General features: G+C 62.0%; 10 protein-coding genes and 1 non-coding gene across 12 annotated transcripts; 6 read left to right on the forward strand and 5 right to left on the reverse strand.

Annotated features, from left to right (window-relative positions):
• Nucleotides 1-171: 171 nt before the first annotated feature.
• Nucleotides 172-1629, reverse strand: LOC62_03G003649 (uncharacterized protein; the record flags this gene model as incomplete). The annotated part of the gene is made up of 4 exons (XM_062770184.1): nt 172-601; nt 657-748; nt 805-1235; nt 1278-1629. 4 exons carry the CDS (start codon nt 1627-1629, stop codon nt 214-216), a joined length of 1263 nt encoding a protein of 420 aa, XP_062626168.1. The 3' UTR covers nt 172-213.
• A 677-nt stretch (nt 1630-2306) lies between these two features.
• LOC62_03G003650 (uncharacterized protein) lies at nt 2307-4300 on the forward strand. Of its 2 annotated transcripts, none has more exons than XM_062770185.1 (5): nt 2307-2562; nt 3318-3486; nt 3522-3599; nt 3645-3990; nt 4041-4300. In XM_062770185.1, exons 1-5 carry the CDS (start codon nt 2501-2503, stop codon nt 4139-4141), a joined length of 756 nt encoding a protein of 251 aa, XP_062626169.1. In that variant the 5' UTR covers nt 2307-2500; the 3' UTR covers nt 4142-4300. The 2 variants fall into 2 exon arrangements, with proteins under 2 accessions (XP_062626169.1, XP_062626170.1); XM_062770186.1 differs by having other exon boundaries at nt 3414-3486.
• Nucleotides 4301-5392: 1092 nt separating this feature from the next.
• LOC62_03G003651 (uncharacterized protein) lies at nt 5393-5674 on the reverse strand (the record flags this gene model as incomplete). The annotated part of the gene is made up of 1 exon (XM_062770187.1): nt 5393-5674. One exon carries the CDS (start codon nt 5672-5674, stop codon nt 5393-5395), a length of 282 nt encoding a protein of 93 aa, XP_062626171.1.
• A 693-nt stretch (nt 5675-6367) lies between these two features.
• On the reverse strand, nt 6368-6780 carry LOC62_03G003652 (uncharacterized protein; the record flags this gene model as incomplete). Its single annotated transcript, XM_062770188.1, has 2 exons — nt 6368-6671; nt 6776-6780. The coding sequence occupies 2 exons, from the start codon at nt 6778-6780 to the stop codon at nt 6368-6370; spliced, it is 309 nt and encodes a 102-aa protein (XP_062626172.1).
• A 1073-nt stretch (nt 6781-7853) lies between these two features.
• LOC62_03G003653 (uncharacterized protein) lies at nt 7854-8804 on the forward strand (the record flags this gene model as incomplete). The annotated part of the gene is made up of 1 exon (XM_062770189.1): nt 7854-8804. The coding sequence occupies one exon, from the start codon at nt 7854-7856 to the stop codon at nt 8802-8804; it is 951 nt and encodes a 316-aa protein (XP_062626173.1).
• Nucleotides 8805-8909: 105 nt separating this feature from the next.
• Nucleotides 8910-9944, forward strand: LOC62_03G003654 (uncharacterized protein; the record flags this gene model as incomplete). The annotated part of the gene is made up of 1 exon (XM_062770190.1): nt 8910-9944. One exon carries the CDS (start codon nt 8910-8912, stop codon nt 9942-9944), a length of 1035 nt encoding a protein of 344 aa, XP_062626174.1.
• Nucleotides 9945-9969: 25 nt separating this feature from the next.
• On the reverse strand, nt 9970-10666 carry CNA03000 (Inosine triphosphate pyrophosphatase). Its single transcript, XM_062770191.1, has 3 exons — nt 10604-10666; nt 10302-10568; nt 9970-10263 (listed from the first exon to the last, which is right to left on the reverse strand). Exons 1-3 carry the CDS (start codon nt 10617-10619, stop codon nt 9977-9979), a joined length of 570 nt encoding a protein of 189 aa, XP_062626175.1. The 5' UTR covers nt 10620-10666; the 3' UTR covers nt 9970-9976.
• A 126-nt stretch (nt 10667-10792) lies between these two features.
• Nucleotides 10793-10880, reverse strand: LOC62_03G003656. Its single transcript is given in 2 exon segments — nt 10793-10830; nt 10845-10880. It is a non-coding gene; the product is annotated as a tRNA-Arg (tRNA).
• A 1451-nt stretch (nt 10881-12331) lies between these two features.
• On the forward strand, nt 12332-13645 carry LOC62_03G003657 (uncharacterized protein; the record flags this gene model as incomplete). Its single annotated transcript, XM_062770192.1, has 2 exons — nt 12332-12985; nt 13025-13645. The coding sequence occupies 2 exons, from the start codon at nt 12332-12334 to the stop codon at nt 13643-13645; spliced, it is 1275 nt and encodes a 424-aa protein (XP_062626176.1).
• Nucleotides 13646-13945: 300 nt separating this feature from the next.
• LOC62_03G003658 (uncharacterized protein) lies at nt 13946-15106 on the forward strand (the record flags this gene model as incomplete). Its single annotated transcript, XM_062770193.1, has 1 exon — nt 13946-15106. The coding sequence occupies one exon, from the start codon at nt 13946-13948 to the stop codon at nt 15104-15106; it is 1161 nt and encodes a 386-aa protein (XP_062626177.1).
• Nucleotides 15107-15613: 507 nt separating this feature from the next.
• LOC62_03G003659 (uncharacterized protein) lies at nt 15614-18822 on the forward strand (the record flags this gene model as incomplete). Its single annotated transcript, XM_062770194.1, has 6 exons — nt 15614-17078; nt 17638-17708; nt 17886-17945; nt 17972-18034; nt 18074-18607; nt 18649-18822. The coding sequence occupies 6 exons, from the start codon at nt 15614-15616 to the stop codon at nt 18820-18822; spliced, it is 2367 nt and encodes a 788-aa protein (XP_062626178.1).
• Nucleotides 18823-19007: the final 185 nt, after the last annotated feature.

The raw sequence follows: 19007 nt of genomic DNA on the forward strand, positions 1-19007 counted from the left end.
ACGCAGACCGTCCTGCATTGGCTCTCCCGCACCAGCCGCCCACGCAAACACCCCCCATGTGGCAGCAGCATGGGGAGGAGCCGTTAAACCGGATCACGCCTAGTGGTTCGGCACACCGAGAGGCACAAACGCACAAACGCTGCTGGCCGGGACTTGCTGCTAATGATCACTCACTGATCTGATGCCTACATTGCGTGTGTACTTGCGTCGCTACTACTTCTGCACGCCCCACTCGGGCCCAAACATAAAGTTGGACGCGACGGCCCGCTCGTCAAGCAGCATGCGCGCCGACTCGTCGCCCGAAACTGGCAGGCGCAAGCTCGCGCCACTGCCGCCGGGCAACGGCACAGTGTCGGGCAGCAGCCCGGCCTGCTTGAGCGCCGTCGCCTGGTCCCACCATATGTGCTCGTGGTACAGCCTATCCCCGCGAATGTTGACCACGGCGATCATGGGGATCTCGAGCTCTTTGTTGGTCGGGGGCACGCCAGGCAGCAGCCAGTCGATCTGGCGGTCGTGCGTGCAGCTGAAGATGAACTCGTCCACGACGCGGTCGGCGCCCACCGTGCGCGATACGGACGTGAGGGTTGTTGATTCGGGGTTGCTGCGGGGGTGTCAGCGGGTGGCATCGGGAATCGGCCAACTACCAGCACACTCACTTGAAGATGAAGTGGTCGCGGTAGAACTCGAACAGTTTCTCGCGCCCCACGCCGCCCGTGATAGTCGGGACGTGGTTGACGTATGGTTCGGCCTTGGCCGTCAGTCAGCGTGACTCGCTCCACCGTCCGACCGACACGCTCAACCCACCACCATCGTCCCCATCGTCTTGGCGACGCTGCGCTCCTCAAACTCAAAGTACGTGTGCTCCTCCCAAATCACCTCGAGGTCAAAGTACGGACCGCCGAGCTGCTCGCGCAGGAACACGAGCGAACGGGTATGCGCGACGCCCGCGTCGAGGGGTGCGTACGCGCCCGGCCCTGCTGCGGGCACCACAAAGTACGGCGAAGTCGCCTTGTACTGGTACACTGTTGCGCCGGAGGGCGCGGGCTTGAGGTAGAAGCTGTCGCGGCGCGCCTTGCCTGCCGTCGCGGTGTGCGCGTGGACTATCGTCGGCACGTTGGCCGACGAGGGCACGGCGCCGTGAGAGATGAGCGCGACGACGGTCGGCTGGGCTGGTATGGCGGCGGACACTGCCTCGAGCGCCTGGGGGTCGTACACTGGGCGCGCGGGGGCGTCAGCTTGTTTCCAGTGCAGAGATCAGGCAAAGTCACTGTACCCACCTAGCACGGCATACTTTCCCTCCACGTCCACGGCCTCGCATGAATCCAGCGCGGCGAGCGCGACGGCCAGCGCCTCCGTGACGTCGGTTCTAGCAGTGAGGTTTACGCCGACGACACCGAACCCCTCCTCTGCCCACTTCTGCACCGGGTCGGGATCGAGCGGCTTCTCGCTGCCTTCCTTGGCGTTCATCGCGATACGCGGCGGGAGGAAGACGACGAGGCCCGGGCCGCGGCCGGCACGGGTGAGCGGCGGCTGGAGGCTCAGCCCGTGCAGTGCGAGCTCTTCGCGCGGCGCCGAGGGCAACGGCACGGGCTGCTCGGACGCCGAGGTGGGGTCATATGCTGTCGCCATGATGGTGATGGTGCGATGTTGAGACGGGGGGGCGCGGCGCCTCGTGATCTTGATACTGCGAGCGAGCCGCTCAGTGCCGCCGGTGTGGGGGAAGGGGGGAGGGAGATCGGATGACCTCCATCAGGACGCCACTCGACTTGTCCCTTGGCATGACAACTGGGCCTACGACCCCACCGACCGTCGTTCATGCATGGGGTGCAACGGTGCCCTCAGTATCCACCATGTACTACGCACCATTCCTTTAGAGGCCACTTGTATGCATGTCTCGTTGTGCCCTCTAGCTGTTGTCTCGTCGGACGGGCTAGGCAGAGTCACAGCAATCGTGCGCGGCACGTGCCGCTCTCTGACGTTGAAAGGGGGCGTCGGGGCGCCGGGGGAGAACCATCGGCGCCGACATTCATCGACGAGGAACAGACACCCCACCGCACCTTGCCTCGTCGCCACCATGTTCCAAGGCTACATCGGCGCGTACGGTGCGCTCGGCGCGCCAGACCGCCCGACACGGCGCACGGCAGCCAGCGCGTCGCCGCCGCCGCCGCCGGCAGCGCGCGCGACCAGCCCCTCGTCACTCCCACCACCGGGGACCACGTCGCCAAAGGGCCCCTCTGCGACTGGTATTATTTCTGGATCGACGCGCGCGAGCGCGAGCTCGAGCGTGCACGCTTCTGGTTCTGCGGCTGCTGCTGCGGCGGCGGCGGCGGTGGCGAAGCGTGCCCAGAGCCCTCAGAGCCCACCACGCACTTCGCTTGATAAAGATCCTCACCACCACCAACACCAACAACGCCCACCTCACCCTCGTACCCCCTCCCACGCCCACCTTCCTGCCATCCGTACCGGAGACCTTTCACGACAGAGCTCGACGCGCAGCGCCATGCGGCGGAGTAGCGACGGCGACATTGCTGCTGCGGCCGGGATTGATAAGGAGGATATCCAGTGAGTGTGTGTGTGCTTTTGGGGTGTTGGTTTCCAGCGTGGGCGGCGTGAACCGTGTCTCCCTCCCTCCCTTGCTTAGTCTTATACCCCTCCATCCTCTGCCCTCATTCCCTAGGCGAGGCGAGCGTAACGGTCCACTGGCCACTGGCGTCCTGCTTGTCTTATCGACCGAGCCTCTCAGCCAGTCACATACCCGCGGCGGATGACACCCGCCATGGTTGCGGCATGGGCCGGTGGTAGCCGAGTTACTAGAGTCCTTCTCGGCGATGGGTGTAACGCTGCTCTGTGCATCACTCTCTCTCTTCATTCACCGTTGCGATGGGCACGTCGACGACGACAACGACGACGAGCGCACCCCCAACGCCGAGCGTGCCGCCCTCGCCCGTGCGGCGGATGAGCGCGCCGTGGGCGTCGCGCCGGCCAGCGCAGCCAGCGGCGCTGGCAATGACGCCGCGCAGCGTGTCGTCCCCTCCGCGCTCGCCGACCCTCTTCGGTTTTGGCCGCCCGCGCAGCGTGACCTCCCCTCCGAGGTCGCCACCCGTGCCCCCCTCGTCGATGAACAGCCCGCCCACGCTGGCAATGACGCCGGTCGCGAGCCCGCCGGTGCAGCCTCTGCGGCGTGCCAGCGTTGGCAGCCCACCCGTGCTCGCCCTCCGCAGGGACAGCGAGCCACCCCCTCTGCATCTGCAGCTGCGCGTCAGCACCAGCCCGCCCGGCACGCCGGCAGCGAGTGCGAGCGCAAGCGCACCCCGCAGTGTGTCGAGCCCTACCCCCGCCGCATCGTCGTCCCCAGCCACGCCGCCCATCGATCCCGCTGCTGCCGCCGCTGAGCAGGAACTGACCCGCAACAGCCCGCTCCAGGGGGAGATTGAGCGCCTCTCGGCCCTATGTGACCAGCATGAGCTCAAGTTTCGCTCGTTACGAGTGAGTAGCGAGGAGCCCTACCGTGCTGACAGTAGACGTCGTTCGAGCACCGCGTGTTCTCCGAGTTCCCGAATGTGCTCAAGACGTTTTCCGAGCTCGACCAGCGCGCCGACGTGAGTGCGGGATTTTGCCGCAACGCACTGACCACCACGCCGCAGCGCATTACTGCCGACCTCAACATCTCGATCAACAAGTCTGAGCCCGTGTTCCACACGCGCATCGACCTGCTCCTCGACGACCGCAAGGCGGACCTCGAGACGCTGCGTAGCAGAACCTCGCCATGGCGCGCGATCGTGCAGGAGGCCCTCGAGGACCTCCAGAGCAGAGGGCTACATGAGCGGATTGAGCGCATCAAGGGCGCCGGTGAGGAGCGCAACGACGGCGACATGCTGTCGATTCTCGAGCGATACTCGGAACACATTGAGAACGAGCTCCGCCAGCAGATTGCGGTCCTCCGGGCCCAGCTCGCCGAGCAGCGCTACAAGAGAAGTCTGAGGTTGAGGTGTGAGTGGGCGTGGCGGCAAGTGGCTCGCCTGGCGCTGACAAGGCCGCAGTCTCCATTGCTTTCTTCGGCATCTTCTTCGCCCTGTTGTTCGCGCTGTGGCTCAACCACAGGTTCAGCAGCTACCCCCGGCGCAAGGTGGCGGCGGAGTGAGCGAGGGAAGGAGCCACAACCCAAGACGAGCGTCGATGGGAGCCAGCGAGCTTGGTCACGACGCACAGACGCAAGCAGATATAATCATACACCGGGCTCATTGAGGCCACACAGACTTGTAGATGTTTGTACATGTTGCATGGTAGAGCATAGATTGTGCCAGGGGGGTGGTGTGGCGCGTGGCAGTATCATGGCCGAGAGCCAACTCCCTCCCCACACCTCCTCCCAACCTCCTGCCCAGCTGTCACGACCACACTATCACCTCCTGTGTACCGTCCGGCCCCCGCGCCCCCGAGCCGGCCCTCCGCATTGACACGGCGCCGCCGATACAGCCCACGCCCTCCGCAGCCCCGTAGCCCTCGTTGGCGCTTAGAGCGAAGCGGTGCGTGTGTGTGGAATTTCCCACCGCGGCACACTGCGCCCGAGCGTACGCCCAGCCGTCTACCGGCTACCGCTTCCTAGCACCGCACGTACTACAGGCGGAAGCGTGCGCATCGAGTGCGAGCGTGCGTCGAGCGCCATGAACCTGCCTGCGTATATGAAGCACACACGCTCGGCCGTCACCCTGTCCATCACCTCGCCACCTCGCCACCTCGCCACCGCACACAAAATGAAGCTCCTCGCCCTCCTCTCTCTCTTCACGCTCGCTATCACCTTGCCGACCGACCAACTCGAACGCGACGCCTCGGTCGCCGACGAGCCCGTGCACCTCGTCGCGAGACGCGGCGCCGTCGACCTCGACCCCCACCCCGCCCTTCTGGCGCGCGGCTGCCTCCTCCCCTCGGCGTGTGGCCGCCTCTGGGGCCCAGTACCGTGCGAGGCGTACTGCCAGCCATTCGGGTACCACTACGCCCTGACTTCCACTGCGGGGTGCGCGGCTGGGCAGAGTAGGTGCTGCTGCACTTATCCGCCGCGGCAGGCCAAGTGAGAATCTGTAGGAGACTTGGTGTGTTATGGACGCTTGAGGGCGAGGAGGGAGCGTGGGCTGTAGTTGTCAAGAGGGCGATGTATCTGTGGCGATCTCGATGTAGCATGCCGACTCGCGGCGTTGGCAACGGGGCACTCGGTAGGTTGATCGGGGTGTCAGGTAGATCTGGGTCGTGGCACTGGTGGCCAATAAGCCAACTTCCGTGACCAACGTAATCATGCTCCATACGCCACACGGCACCCAGTATCCGCACTGCATCACACTAGACTGGAAGAAGGCTCTTCCCTTGTGATGGCGGAGGCTGCATCGGTCTAGTGGAACACCTACAAGCGGCCGCCACCACAGCAGCAGCGCTTCTGGGTCCACGGGCACTTCCACGAGCTCATAAAGTCGAATTTACGGCCGTGGGCGTTGCGGCACCACTTCTTGCAGTCTCCCCACCAGCTGCAGCTACTGGCGTAGTAGCAAACCGGCTCGCGCGCGGCCAGCGCGTGCTCATCGCCGATGGTGTTGGCGCGGTCCTCCAGCTGAGCGGGCTTCGTGTCGGCCGGGGCCGCGATCGTGCTTGCGGCGACGAGGAGCAAGGTGACGATGGCGAGCTTCATGGTTGGTTGGGTAGGCTGGTGTCGTTGCAGGCGTGGCTTTGGGGTGGGTGCTTCAGGTCGGTGGGAGTTGGAGGAGCCTTTTCGCACAGCTCTTATGTCTGCGTCGTAGTGAGGAGGACATCGTCGCCAGTGGGTGTACTGCGCATACGTGACGAACGGTAGGCGACCGGAGAGACACTCCGCCTCCCATGTTCGCACTTCTGTGGTCAAAGGTCACACTGCCAAGAAGCCCCCTGGATCCTAGACCTCAGTGGCCAGCACGTCTCCATCACATTGGCACGCCGAAGGGCATCAGAGGTGTTGGTAGCGGCCTCGTCCACTGGCCGTCAGGATAAGCCCACGCCAAGACAACCCACTTGCCCGCCTGCTGTCAGAAATGGGGTCCGGCACTCCATTGTGACAACTTTATCTTTCGGTGCACTACCGTTTCAGTGCCATTCGGGACGCAGGAACTAGGACCTCCAACTACTCTGTACCTTGACACCTGCAGACGCCAGGCACATGTTTCATCTGGCGAGGAGTGGCATTGCTTTCGTGAGGCGGCCACAGTGGCAAATGAGAGACAGTGGTACGTGTCGTCGGCTCGCGCCATGCTTTCTTTGCGGCTGTACTCCCGACCACGCTTGCCCGAACAGGCTCTCCACACCAGACTGCCTCACATCACTTTACTCCCTTGCTTATCTACACGGGGAGTTACTTGCAGCAGCAGCGCTTCTTGCCAAGGTTGCAGTTCGACGAGCTCATGAACCCCGCGAACTCGCGCCGTTGGTCGCGGCAGAAGTCCTTGCAGCTATATGATACCCACAGGACACCAAAGTATCCACACGAGCTAGAGTGCAGACAAGCCGCGCGGGTGTCCAGCTCGTGGGTCGTGTCGGTGCGGCTCTCGAGGTCTGCGGGACCCGTTTCGGTCGGGGCCGCAATCGCGCTGGCGGCGAGGATGAGGGCGGTGGCGAGGGCGAACTTCATGGCAGCGTTGAGCATAGCCTTGCTTTGTCTGTGGTGTTGTGACTTGTGATCTGGAGGCTGTCTGGGCTTGTAGCTGGTCCGGAGACTTTATATGCAGCTCGGTGGGGAGCATTGGGGGTAGCACACGCGCACGGCATGTACGCTGTCGAGGAAGTTGTGTGCAGCCCGACTCCATGCCTCACCTCACGCTTGGAGGACCAACTGATTCGTGGTGTATATTTACTGCGCTAAGAGACCCACTCGTCCGTCCAGATTGCACTTGTCTCCCCGTTGATGGCAATCAAGACATAGGATTGCGCACGAGGTTACATACATGGGCCCGAAGGTGAGTGCGGGCGTAGCAAGACGAGCAGCTTCGAGGTTGCTGCCACCATGTAGTGGTGGTGACTCTGACGTCAGAGGGCTGTGGCGATGTGCTTCAACCGAGGTCACGGGAAGTGTGCCCGCCCACATCGCGTTGTGACACCGATGGATATCTACGCGCCTCTGGGAGACCTGGCCTCATCCGCGTAGACGGACTGCGGATAAGGCTCATGCCAAGCCAACCCACTTGTCCGCCTGCCGTCAGACCTTACGAACCGATTCAAATGTGACGCTTCTTACAATGACTTGCAGCGTTTCACAGTTCCAGCGACAATCGGGACGGAAAGCTTAAACCCAATGAGCGTTCCATCTGATTCACATGTCCGTTTCTTTCACGCCGGGGCCGGGGCCCGTGTCACATCGCCTTGCACGATCCCGAAGTCACAGCTCCTCGAACGAGTCGTGGCAGCGGGCGTGAGGTTGTTCTGTTGCGCATATCACTCACTCCTGCAGGTATGAAGCGATCCTACACCGTCCACTCGGCTGTGCAGGTTGGACGGCGGGTGACGGCCTGTCTCCCGCACCCCATGGGAATGTCGGTGAAGGTATGGGGGAGTGTTTCGTCATGCCCGCCGATCTGCCATACAAAGTGGCACTTGTGAAGACAGCGGCGGCAGCGCTCTCCTTGGGCTCGTCCTGTCCACATGGGAAGAGGATCGCCAGACCATGCTGGACTGTATCGCTGCCCCCTCCGACCCGCCGGGTTCCGGGGTCCCCGGTGTGGCGACCACGTGTTTCCAAACATAGCTTCGTGATGCGCGTGATGCGCTGCCTCAGAAGCGCGGCGGCTCCAGCTCGTCATCCCGACACGCACGGCACCAAGCACACTTCCGCCATTCAACGCGACATGACCGCTGGGATAGACGTCGGGAGCTACCCCCACCTCTTGGACCTCATCCTGGCCTACGCGCCGACCGACACCCTCCTAGGCTGGCGCGCGACCTGCCGTGCGGTGCGGGAGAAGGCCGACGCGCTCCTCTTCCGGCACATCATCTTGGGCGTAACACAGGAAGGGTACACTCCGCTCTCACTATCTGGTCACCGGTTGCCTCTCCCGCCAGGCAGTGATACGGACACTCCCCTCGCACATACGACGACCATCGACGCGGGGACGGACGCAGTCCTCCGGACTCAGCTCGAGCCGGACCCGAGCGTCCTCCCGACCTTGTCTCACACTCTCCCAAACCTGCGCACGGTGCGCGTGAACGGCACGACGCGCCTCCCCGACCATGCGGCGCCGACGATCAACCCGTGGCCTTTGACCCTGCACTGCCTGGTTCTCTTCCCCCATGCCGAGCCCGTCGCCCGGTCGAGCTGGGAGACCCACGAGTTCCGGGACTGGGTCGGGGCGGATTCCGTCGCGCGGATCGTCGAGCACTACCGCTTTGGTGAGGGAGAGATCTGGGCCGGCCGGCGCTTGTTCATGCGGCACAAGTGGGGGCGCGAGGAGACGGTCATCATGGTCTCGAGCGAGGAGGCGACGACAGACTGGAGTGCTCCCGCCCTTGCGGTGCTCAAAGAGCTCGCATACCGCGCCCGCAGCGCCATTACGCGCACGACAGACGGGTCGCTGACCGTCGTCGACCTCAACGCTCCCAGCGGCAGCACCGACGCAGTCATCGACCAGGTCTTGGCGGAGGTCGAAGACGCCGTTCAAAACCACTTATGGCGGTCCTCCAGGCCCAGGCCGAACACCTTCGCGCCCATCGTTCGCGCCAAGCTGCGTTTGCTATCCCGCGAACAGTACATCTCACAGGTTGGGATGGCGCAGTTTCTGCTCGAGACGACGGAAGAATAGAAGCAGCCATGTGGCACAATAGCTTCGGCGCACCAGCCGTCCCCCGGCCCATTGTTCTCCTTCACAACTTCTCTCTCGCTCTCTCTCTTCACACCACAGCACACCATGCCCATCGACGCGGAAGGCCACCCGCACATCATCGACCAGATCCTGCTCCACGCGCCGCGGGCGACGCTCCTCCGCTTCCGGGGCACGAGCAAGGCGTTCCACAAACGCATCGACGCGCTCTTCCTGCCCCATGTCATCGTGCGGATCGGCCCACACCTCGACGTGCCAATTTTCGACTCGTACCTGCTAGGCAGGCTGCCCCTCCTACCGGCGCGGAAGCTCCACTACGACGCCGACCCCGTAGCCCACTATGCCGCGCACTACTGCGACCACGGCACGCGGCTGGAGCACATCACCACCGTCGACGCGCGCGTCGTCGCCATCCCCAACTTTGCCCTGCAGGAGTGGGAGGGCAAGCGGCATCCCCTGGCACGTGCGCAGGCCGTCTTCTCCAACGTTGCCACGGTGCGCGTGCACGGTCGGCGCGGCCCGCGCCCCGCAAGCAACATCCCCGTCGTGGAGCCCACACCCGGGAGGCCCCAAACGCTGATCGTGTTCGACAACGAGCCCGCCGCCGACTCGTACGGGCGGATGGACGCGCGGTTCTGGGGCTTTGTCGACATGTCGCAGGTGAACAAGCTCACCAAGCGCGTGCGGTGGGACACGGTTCCGTTGCAATGGGACAGGATGACACCCGATCTCGCCCTCCCCGCCGGCCTCTGGCCCAAACAGGACGTGGTCATCTTCGTGCAGTTCGACGCCGCGCCTATCCCGAGGATCACGTGGAGCCCGTACGCGCTGCGCGCTGCCGCCGCGATCGTCAGAAAGCACACTGCGGAGAAGCTGTACAACTTTCCCCGGGGCGTGCCCCGTCCGCAGTGGACGCTGGTCGACCTCGACGCTGTGGGGGACATCAGCGACGCCGACGCACTGGAGCGTGTGTGGCTCGACAACCACGAGTGTCCCGACTACCGGGGGCAGGTGACGGCGCAGATCGAGGAGGCTGTCCGCCCCAGGCTGTCCCTTCTCACGCGCGATCAGTACGCCGCGCGCGTCGGCGCCGAGCAGTTCAAGCTCGAGACCGAGGAGTAGTAGTCTGTGTAATGGATGCCATAGTCTATGCTCTACGCCTGCGCCTGGAGATACGTCTTGAGCTTCTCGAGCGCGCGGTACCTGTGCGAGATCTTGTTCTTGTCCTCGGCCCGCATCTCAGCGTACGTGAGTCCGTTGCTCTCGACGGGCTGGAACGTCGGGTCCCAGCCGAAGCCGGGCCCTCCGCGCGCCGGCACAATGTTGCCCTCTGTCCTGCCCTCGAAGAGGATGGGCTCGGATCCAGGGCCGGCAGAGTACGCAAACGTGCAGAGCGCGGTCGCCTTGGTGTTGTTGAACCCAACGAGCATCTTGTTGAGGCCTGGTGTGTGAGCTCGACACAAGAGCTTCTCCACCCACCATCGTGGCCGACAGCACCCATAAAGTCCTTGATGTAGGGCCCCGGCAGCCCGTTGAGCGCGTCAAAGCACAGCGCCGTGTCCTCGGTCACGCATGGCCCGCCAATCTTCTCGGCGGCAGCCTTGACCTTGGCGATGGCGACCTCCTGCGTCGTGCCCTGCAGCTCGGGCACGTCGACCGACTGCGACGTGCAGCTGATGCCGCTGTCGCCCGCCTGGAGGATCTGCTGCACCTCGCGCAGCTTGTTGGCGTTGCCCGTGACGAAGACTGGCGTCAGCGGGAGGGGCTGGCGCAGGGCTCACCGAAGGACTTGGTCATTGTGTCGTTGCTTCAGAAGGAGGGGAGGATGTCACCAAGCGAAGATAAGCTGTTGCGGTTGCGGACATTGACCGAGTCAAAATATCAGGATCGGCACGTGGAGACATCTGACGTCAGGGGATGGGCCATCACAATACAAAAAGCAGAAATAGAAAAACTGAAGTTGCCTTCAATCAGGCCACGACGGGGATCGAACCCGCAATCTCATGATTACAACCGTCTTAATCGTAGTCATACGCCTTGCCATTGGGCCACGCGACCGATGTTATGTGAGCTTCTCGGTCATACTTGAGCGAACGACCGCCAGGGCGTGGCCTGCTGGGATACCGACATGTTCTCGTCTTTGTGGTGTCGCAAGCCGCTCATACCGAGAGCGCCTTGCATGCCGAGACCGCTCGTGACCCAGCTGTACACCTTGCTCAAATCAGCCTCGTCAGCCGACTTCCCGCTGTCAGAAATCATCTGTGTCGACTTGGCCGCCGCTCTGTGGCGCAAGAACTCGCAGATCCCGGCATCTCCGGAGGGGCCCGCAATCACAACGCTGCTTGATCTCCTCAGAGTCTCTGTCTGGTCTCCCCCAGAGTGGGATGACCACACAGTAGGCTTGTCGATCGCCTCCGGCCTCACGTATATCAAAAGCCTGATTGAGACCCAACGCATCTCCTATCCCTCACTCCAAGCCTACAAGGACACACTGACCGACGAGGAGATCCGAATCGAGCTACAGCCCTCACGCGCGATGCTCACGCAGTTGGAGGACGCCTGAGAGCCGTGACCACCACCTCGTCCTCGCCATCAACCACATAGGATCTATACCATGACGATGTATGCAGAAGCATGTCGCCCTCGCGTGACGTCGAGCAGTCTGCAGCTGAACGATGCCGAGGAATCTGGAGCACCGCGCAGGGTGTCGTGGCGCCCATGCCGTCATTGGCGCGTCGTCCCCTCCCTGACCGCCAGGCCGCCCGAAACGCCTCAATCAGTGCGTCATACCCTCAGATCGTCTTGTGTCATCTCTCCATCTCTCAGCTCGCAGGTCGTACGCAACAGTAACCCAGCCGCAGCTTACCGCACACCAGGCGGCATCGACTGCCCTCGGGCGCTGGACAAACCCTCAAGCGCTTCCCTCGCCAGCGCCGACGCGCCAGCCGCCGTCTGGCTCGACCACACTGGGTTCCCTCAGGTGGTTGAGCACATCGTGTCCTTCTGCTCCGACTTCAAGACGCTCCTCAGCATCGCGTGCAGTAGCCGGATCGCAGCCTCGTTGACGAGGCTGTGGGTCACTTGAGACAGCCATCTCCACATCAAGAGCTTGGTACTACGAGGATGGGCTGATCTCATTCCCTTCGCTCAAGGAGTACAGGGACACCTCACGGCTGAGGAGGTCCGAGCCAAGCTTCAGCAGTCACGCATGATGCTGAAGCAGTTGGAGGAGACCGAGGTAGCCGCGTGCCCTGCCATGTCCTGCAGTACTCCATGCGGTTGCTCTGGATAGGCGAGTAGGCTGCTAAAGGGCCATGCACATGAAGTTGGGGCACCACACGCGTGGTGAGTATTGGTGACGCAGTGACTGGTGGCGACGCACTGGCCCGCGGGCGCCCGCCAACACTCTGGGCCCAACACGTCACCCACCCCACTCATTTCTCACTCTTGATTCTTCCTTCCACTCAACCCACTCAACACACTCACACAACCCCTCCACTCAAGCTACAATGACCGTTCCCGAGCTAGGCGACGCCTCGTCCACTCAACCAGCGGGCCAGTCCTCGCCGCCGCTCACTACTCGTGCGGACACCCACACCGACGCCGACGCCGAAGCAAGCCCCACCCGCAATGCCGGCACCGACCACACTCCCACCCAGCTCGCGCGGTGGCTCGACTACAGCGCCTTCCCCGACATCGTTGACAACATCATGGCCTCCTGCACCGATCACAAGACGCTGCTCAACATCCGCGCATGCAGTCGCCGCATGCGTGCCATTGCGGACGGTGTTCTTCTCCAGCACGTCTTTATCGAGCACCTCTGGGTGGGGGAAGATGCCGAGATCACTAGTTTCAAGTCTCTCGACATGTTCGGTCGTCGTATCGCCTCGATGCCCCAATATTATCGCGGCGACTTCAGCGCTCTCGAGGGTTATGATGAGGTGTCGAACGAGGCGACGAAGAGAATGAATGAACGCACTCGAAAAGTCCGTGTTCTCGACCACACTGTTGTCGCCGACAGCAATTGGGGCGAGCATCCGCTCTACAGCTTCACCCCGGACCTGGTCCGCCTCTACGTGAAGCCCGATTCCGATCTTCATCGGACCTCCCGCGACTATGAATCCGACTTTCCGTGGTGTTTGGTCACCGCCCCGTCCATTGTCGTGTTTGGATCCATCCAGCTCCCAATTCCAAACGAGTAGCGCATCGCCTACAACAGCGGCCGAGTGTTCGAAGTTCCCAAGTGCTCAGGAAAGATCGTCCTCCACTTCAACAGCAAAACCTGGGACGCACACAGTATTCCCACAGATGACCTTCCCTACTACTTCTGGGGTACCGAGACGATTCTCGTGGTGGTACTGTCCGATGCCGCAAAATCCGCCGATGACTCGGAGCAACAAATCGAACTGGACGGCTGGATTTGCCTCATCCAATATCTCCACTGCCTTTTCAAGTCTGCACGGAACGCCAAGTTTCTTGCCTCCAGTATCGTCTGTGTCGACTTTGAGGCCGCCCTTCAGCGCAAATACACCCAGTTTCCTCCCGCCGGCGCCACCGCAGCTTCTGGGCAAGCGCCTCCTCTCCTGGAGCTCCTGAGCCCGTCGGCCTGGCCTAACTCGGGCTCAGAAGTCGCCAATGAGTGCACGCCCGAGGAGCTCGAGTTCGAGCTCCCTTCGGCCCTCTCATACCTCAAGAGCCTAGTCCAGGAAGGTATACTCGCGTGCCCTTTGCTGGAAGCCTACAAGGCGACGCTCACCGACGAGCAGATCCGCCTGGAGCTGCAGCCGTCGCGTATGATGCTCAAGCAGCTTGAGGAGGCCTAGGTGGCCATGTGGCCACCTGAATCGCCCGTGTCACCCGCACATCAATCCCCATAGCTGTGCCCTCGATGATGTCCATAGTTAGAATGCAGCTCATGACGAGAACACAGCCATGCTCGAGTTGCACAATGTCAAACACTGTGGGGCCCCGTGTGGCGCACGGACCACCTCCACCTCCATTTCGCCCACTCGACTCACTTCTGGCGCCCTTTCATTCAACATCCATTCACTCTCTCATTCACACACCTCGACAACGACAGGTCACATCACCAGCACCAGACAACGCCCAAGAGTGCTGCTGCCATGACCTCTCAAGGCGGCTCAACGCCATCGGGCCTCCTCTTCGACAGCACTGCATTCCCCCACCTCCTCGACAAGGTCGTCCAACACTCCGAGCGCAGCCTGCTCCACGCCTTCCGCGGGACGTGCAAGAGGCTCAAGGACATGGCAGACTCTATCCTTGGGCACCACATCATCCTTCAAGAGATCGAGAAGGACCCACAGTGGCCCGATGCCCACTGCTTTCTGCTCGTCGACTCGCAAGGCAGCCGACTCGCGCAACTGCAGGGGTGCATTGCCCTCCAGAAGTGGTCGAGCAACGACGCCCAAGGCGAGCCGCAGTCGGTGCCGTTCGATATGCCGCTGGCGACAGTGCGCACATTCGAGTATGCCGACGACTACATCTGGCCCTTGGGCATCCTCCGCACCCTACCGTGTCCCAACTTGCGCACCATGCGGGTCTATCACAACTACAGGCAGGGGAGCGCACTTTGGCCCGTTTGCACAGTCCAGCCTTCCGTCAACCTCATCGTGGTCTTTGGAAGCATCAGCCCGGCCATGCCGTTCCCACTGGGCTCCTTCAGCTCCAGCGTGCAATCGTTGAAACTGGTTGTTCACCCCTGGCCCGACTCGTTCGAGACTCGTGGTCAGCCTCTACCACAGGCGGCGTACGTGTGGCCGATTGACACTACACTCGTCATTGTCCTCTCGCGCCTCATCGACGCGACTCCAGACGATCATCACCGCACCCAGAGCCGGTTCTACAACATCCTCGCCCAGCTTCGGGAGCTCATCCGAGCCGCGCACAAGGGCACCAAGCCGCCCACCTCCATCACCGTCGTCGACTTTGAGGAGGCACTGCAGTCTCTCTTCGACACGAACCTCATCCTACAGCTCGACCCATCGCCATCCCAGCCCCCCACTATCGAACAGCTCCTTGACCCGGAGTTCTGGGGTCTCGACACAAGTGAAATGTTGGATGAAGACGACAACGAGACCCCGGAGGGCTCGTTCCCCCGTTCGCTGAGCCACCTGTCCAACCTGTATCGCAGCGGCGGCTTCAACATCGCCTCGGCTGAGGATTATTGTGCTTCTCTTGGCAGTGGGGCCCAAGCCGAGCTTGAGTTGACCCCCAACCCGCTGTTCCAGAGCCATATGAAGGAGCCGGGGAGTTACAGCATGTGAGGCACACATGTACGTAGAGGCACGATGCATGGTCTATAAGACCAATGAGAGCGACTGAACTCACATTGATGGATAAACCCTTCCAACTCCTGGGCAGTACGTTCATTTACCCTCCAGCCTCCCAAAAGGAAGGTGTCAAAAGCGGGTGGTGTCACTGGCAGCAGAGTTGACGAGGACAAAAGCCGCCACTCCTTGAGTGCCAGCCACCGAGGCTTCGCACCCCGGCCGGCGCACCTCCGCCGCAGGCCACAGTGCAATGAGCACAACTAAGGCTGCCATGTGACATGACGTGTGAGTGCGAGTGCAGCGTGCATGTTGACTGACGACAGGCGGCGCGCGGTGCGAGTTGCGAGGCGCGAGCCACGAGGCGCGAGACGCACACGGCTGGCCCCACCCACCATATATCTTCTCGCGGCCAACATTTCTCCTTCTCTCTCTCTCTCATCATCACTCACCCAACTTTCACCACCTCACCCTCCTTCACAAACTTCAACACCAACACTCACCATGGCTGACAACGCTGGTGCTGCACCCGGCGCTGGGGAGACTCGCGACCCCAACCCGCACGGCTACCCGCCTATCCTCGACAAGATTCTCTATCACGGCCACCCCCAGATGTTCGGTCATTTCTCCGGCGCCAACCACGCTTTCTTCCCGGTCACCCAGCACAACCCGTACCACTACCTCGTGTTCATGCACAACAAGGACGACGATTCCCCCGGCTACACGGTCCTCAAGGTCAAGGGCATGCGTCGCAAGCCGATGCGTCTTCCCATGCCTGACTCGCGTATCATCATCCCCAAATACGAGAAGGAGGGCATCGAGGACTACCGCACGAAGAAGGTTCCCAAGCCCAACTATGCCATTCACTTCCTCATCACGGCTTTCAAGAGCACCCGCATAGTCGACTTCCGCTCGGACAACCGCGCGGTCGAGCACCTTTCGGCCGCCATGGGCCCCCTCGACCTCGTGCGCATCCACCACCGCACCGACGGCGAGCCTGGCGACCCCAGTGTGGCCATCAAGACTGGGTTCGAGGCCGACACCATTGTCGTCTTCGGCACCCTCACGCCCCCCGTTCCCGTGCGTAACGACGGCAGCAAGTGGTCCACTCCCGGGCATCGCAAGATCGTTCTCTGCCCCCTGTTTGACACGTTCTACAAGGGCCACGGCCACATCGACCGCATCGAGTACCATGCGGCCCCGAACAGCCAGCTCGTCATTGTGCTCTACCACTGCATGCGCTTCACCGCGGACGAGGTGCACAAGGTGAAGCACCGTTTCGTCTGCCTCCTCAAGTCAATCAACACCACCCTTGCAGCTGCTACGTCGGCCCAGTACCCCCCTTCCTCGATCAAGATTGTCGACCTCCGAGAGCTGCTCGTGGGTATCCACATGTGTTACCTTGGCACCAGCCGGACGACGACCGAGAGTCTTGGGATGGAAGGTCTTCTCAATGCCAACAACTGGGTCAAGGGCATCCTCCCGACCACCCCAGCCGAAGGCGAAGGCGACGGCGACGGCGACAGCGACGAGGAAAACGATGACCACGACCACCTGCCGACCTACTCCCACCGCCACGATCGCCCTCCGATCTACACCGAGGAGCCGGAGGAGGACCCTCACCCCGAGCAGTGCTGCTGTGATAGCCTCCCCGGCCTTCGCTCTGCCATCCGCAAGCTCTCCACCCTGGTCAAGGACAACCCCATCGAGATCGTCGAGTGCGACAAGTACTTCGTTTCCAACCTCCCCATCAAGGAAGACCAACTCCTTCGTCTCCAGTTCAAGGCCAACAATGCGCTCATCCCCGACAGTCTTCCGCGCTGCCGTCGTCATGATCAGCATGAGGCCCACGAGTGCTCGTTTTCGGACTCGGACTCGAGCTCGGACTCGAACTCTGACTCGGAGTCGGACGGTCCTGACACCAAGACCGACACCGATAAGAGCCCGAGAAGAAGAACGAGAAGGAGTAGTGCGGCCGTCCCATCACTGCCTGATCACGTTCGATCCAAGACCAAGCTTCAGTAGTTTCAAGTTTCATTTCAGATGCATCATCTCTTCACATCAAGCGGTGGAACGAAACGGCCTGGGCATATGAGTGGCAATACATGTACGCTGACTTTTAGGTGCTCGTGGCTGCACATGGTGGGGAGGAGGCATTGGCGGCTCAGGCGGGATTCAAAAGAGGCGATCACACAACTCGACTTTTCCGAACGCCCACTGTTTCACAATCATGGCGGCGACCTCGCTCACCAGTCCTGGCCTCCTCCCTCGCGGCCCCGCCACCTACTCACACCACGGTACAGTCCAGAAGATTGACAAGAGCTGCCACCATAACACCCTATCACCCGAAGTCACACATCGCGGAGCTGTGCACAAGCGTTCTTGGGTTGTGCTTGCCAGCCCGACAGCGCAAGAAGGACGTTTCAAACGCGAAGGTAGGTAGTAGCGTCACCCCCACTCTTCTCTTTCCCCACCGCGGCGGCCGTTGCTACCACCACAGCTCCTGACACGACGGCTGACCCATACAGAGGCGGCCATCACCTACGCCATGGGCATGGTGCTCGGCATCTGCTGCGTCGTGTGCAAGCGCAAGGGTCAGGTGTGCATGATCCCCTGGCCCTGACGCGCCGGCAAAGGAGACGGCTACCTCCACTCGTGTCGTGGTTGCAGCGGGCCCTTACACGACGGCTGTTTGTATGACAAAGGCCCCGCCAAAAACCTTGTCAAAGTGGGCAGGGAGGGCAACATCGACGTCGACAGGCTGATCACTCGCCAGTGGTCGGACGACAAGGCGCTGGGGCACCAGGGCAAGACCACCATCCTCACGCCGACTGGCGTGCGCAAATTGTGCCGCCTTTACAGGAGGAGGAGGCAGAGAAGAAGAAGCAGGAGAAGAAGGCCAGCGGCGCCAAGGAGGACCCCTCGGTGATTATATTTTCCTACTCGCCACATTCCCCGCCTCAGTCTATACCCCTGAACCTGGCTTACGTGTCGAAGAGGTTCCTCAGCAGGATCATCAAGTACGACGGGACCGTCGCGTCGGTCTCGCCTTTCCTCGACGCCTTCAACATCTTGCTGCACATTGAGCTGTGCGGCCCACCGCAGACTATGGCTCACTTTTACGCCGCCGCGCCCCCCGACTACCCCGCTGAGCTCATTTTCAAGCAGCGCGCCCGCGCCATTGACAACGAGTACCGCCAGGTGGTGGACAGCGAGCTCGAAGCCATCTTCGAATACGTGACGTCTCCTGCATCGGGAGGGGAGGACGAGGACGAGGGTGAAGGTGAGAGACGGGACTTTGATCCTGGACCGGTCTACTCCGTGCTCTCCAGGATCACCCACTTCGCGGAGGGCCTCTTCCGACATCACCTAGGCAACCTCACCGCCGAGGCGGAAAGCCGCATCGATGCGGCCCGCGAGGCGCGCGACGGCGCGCTCGATGGGCTGGCGGCGGAGGCGGAGGGCGCCGCCCTGACGCTCAAGCGCAAGCTTGACAATGTAAGTCGTCGCATCATGATGTGGTCTATGCTGACATTCAGGCAAACAAGCGCAAGCGCACAACTCGTGCCGCCGCGGCCGGCGACGACGACGAAGACGACGAAGACGAAGACGAGGGCACAGCCGGCCTGTCCTCCGGTGTCGCCGACTCCTGTGTGGCGGTGTACATACTAAAGATGTACGACGTGATTTTGTTATGGGGTTGGGCCGATTAGGCGCCCTTTTCGTCCGGCCCAACCGGCCCTACATACTGTACTATGTTTCTCTAGAGTGCGTCGTTTTCATAGCACACGAGAACCAGCACGTACTGGGAATTGTGATGCACCTGTATGTATGTATGCGAATGGCATAGTATGGTCGCGTTCTGAGAGCACATGGCTGTGTGGTGACGAGGCCGGCG

The sequence above is a fragment of the Vanrija pseudolonga genome, chromosome 3, assembly GCF_020906515.1.
Source record: "Vanrija pseudolonga chromosome 3, complete sequence".
NCBI lineage: Eukaryota > Fungi > Basidiomycota > Tremellomycetes > Trichosporonales > Trichosporonaceae > Vanrija > Vanrija pseudolonga.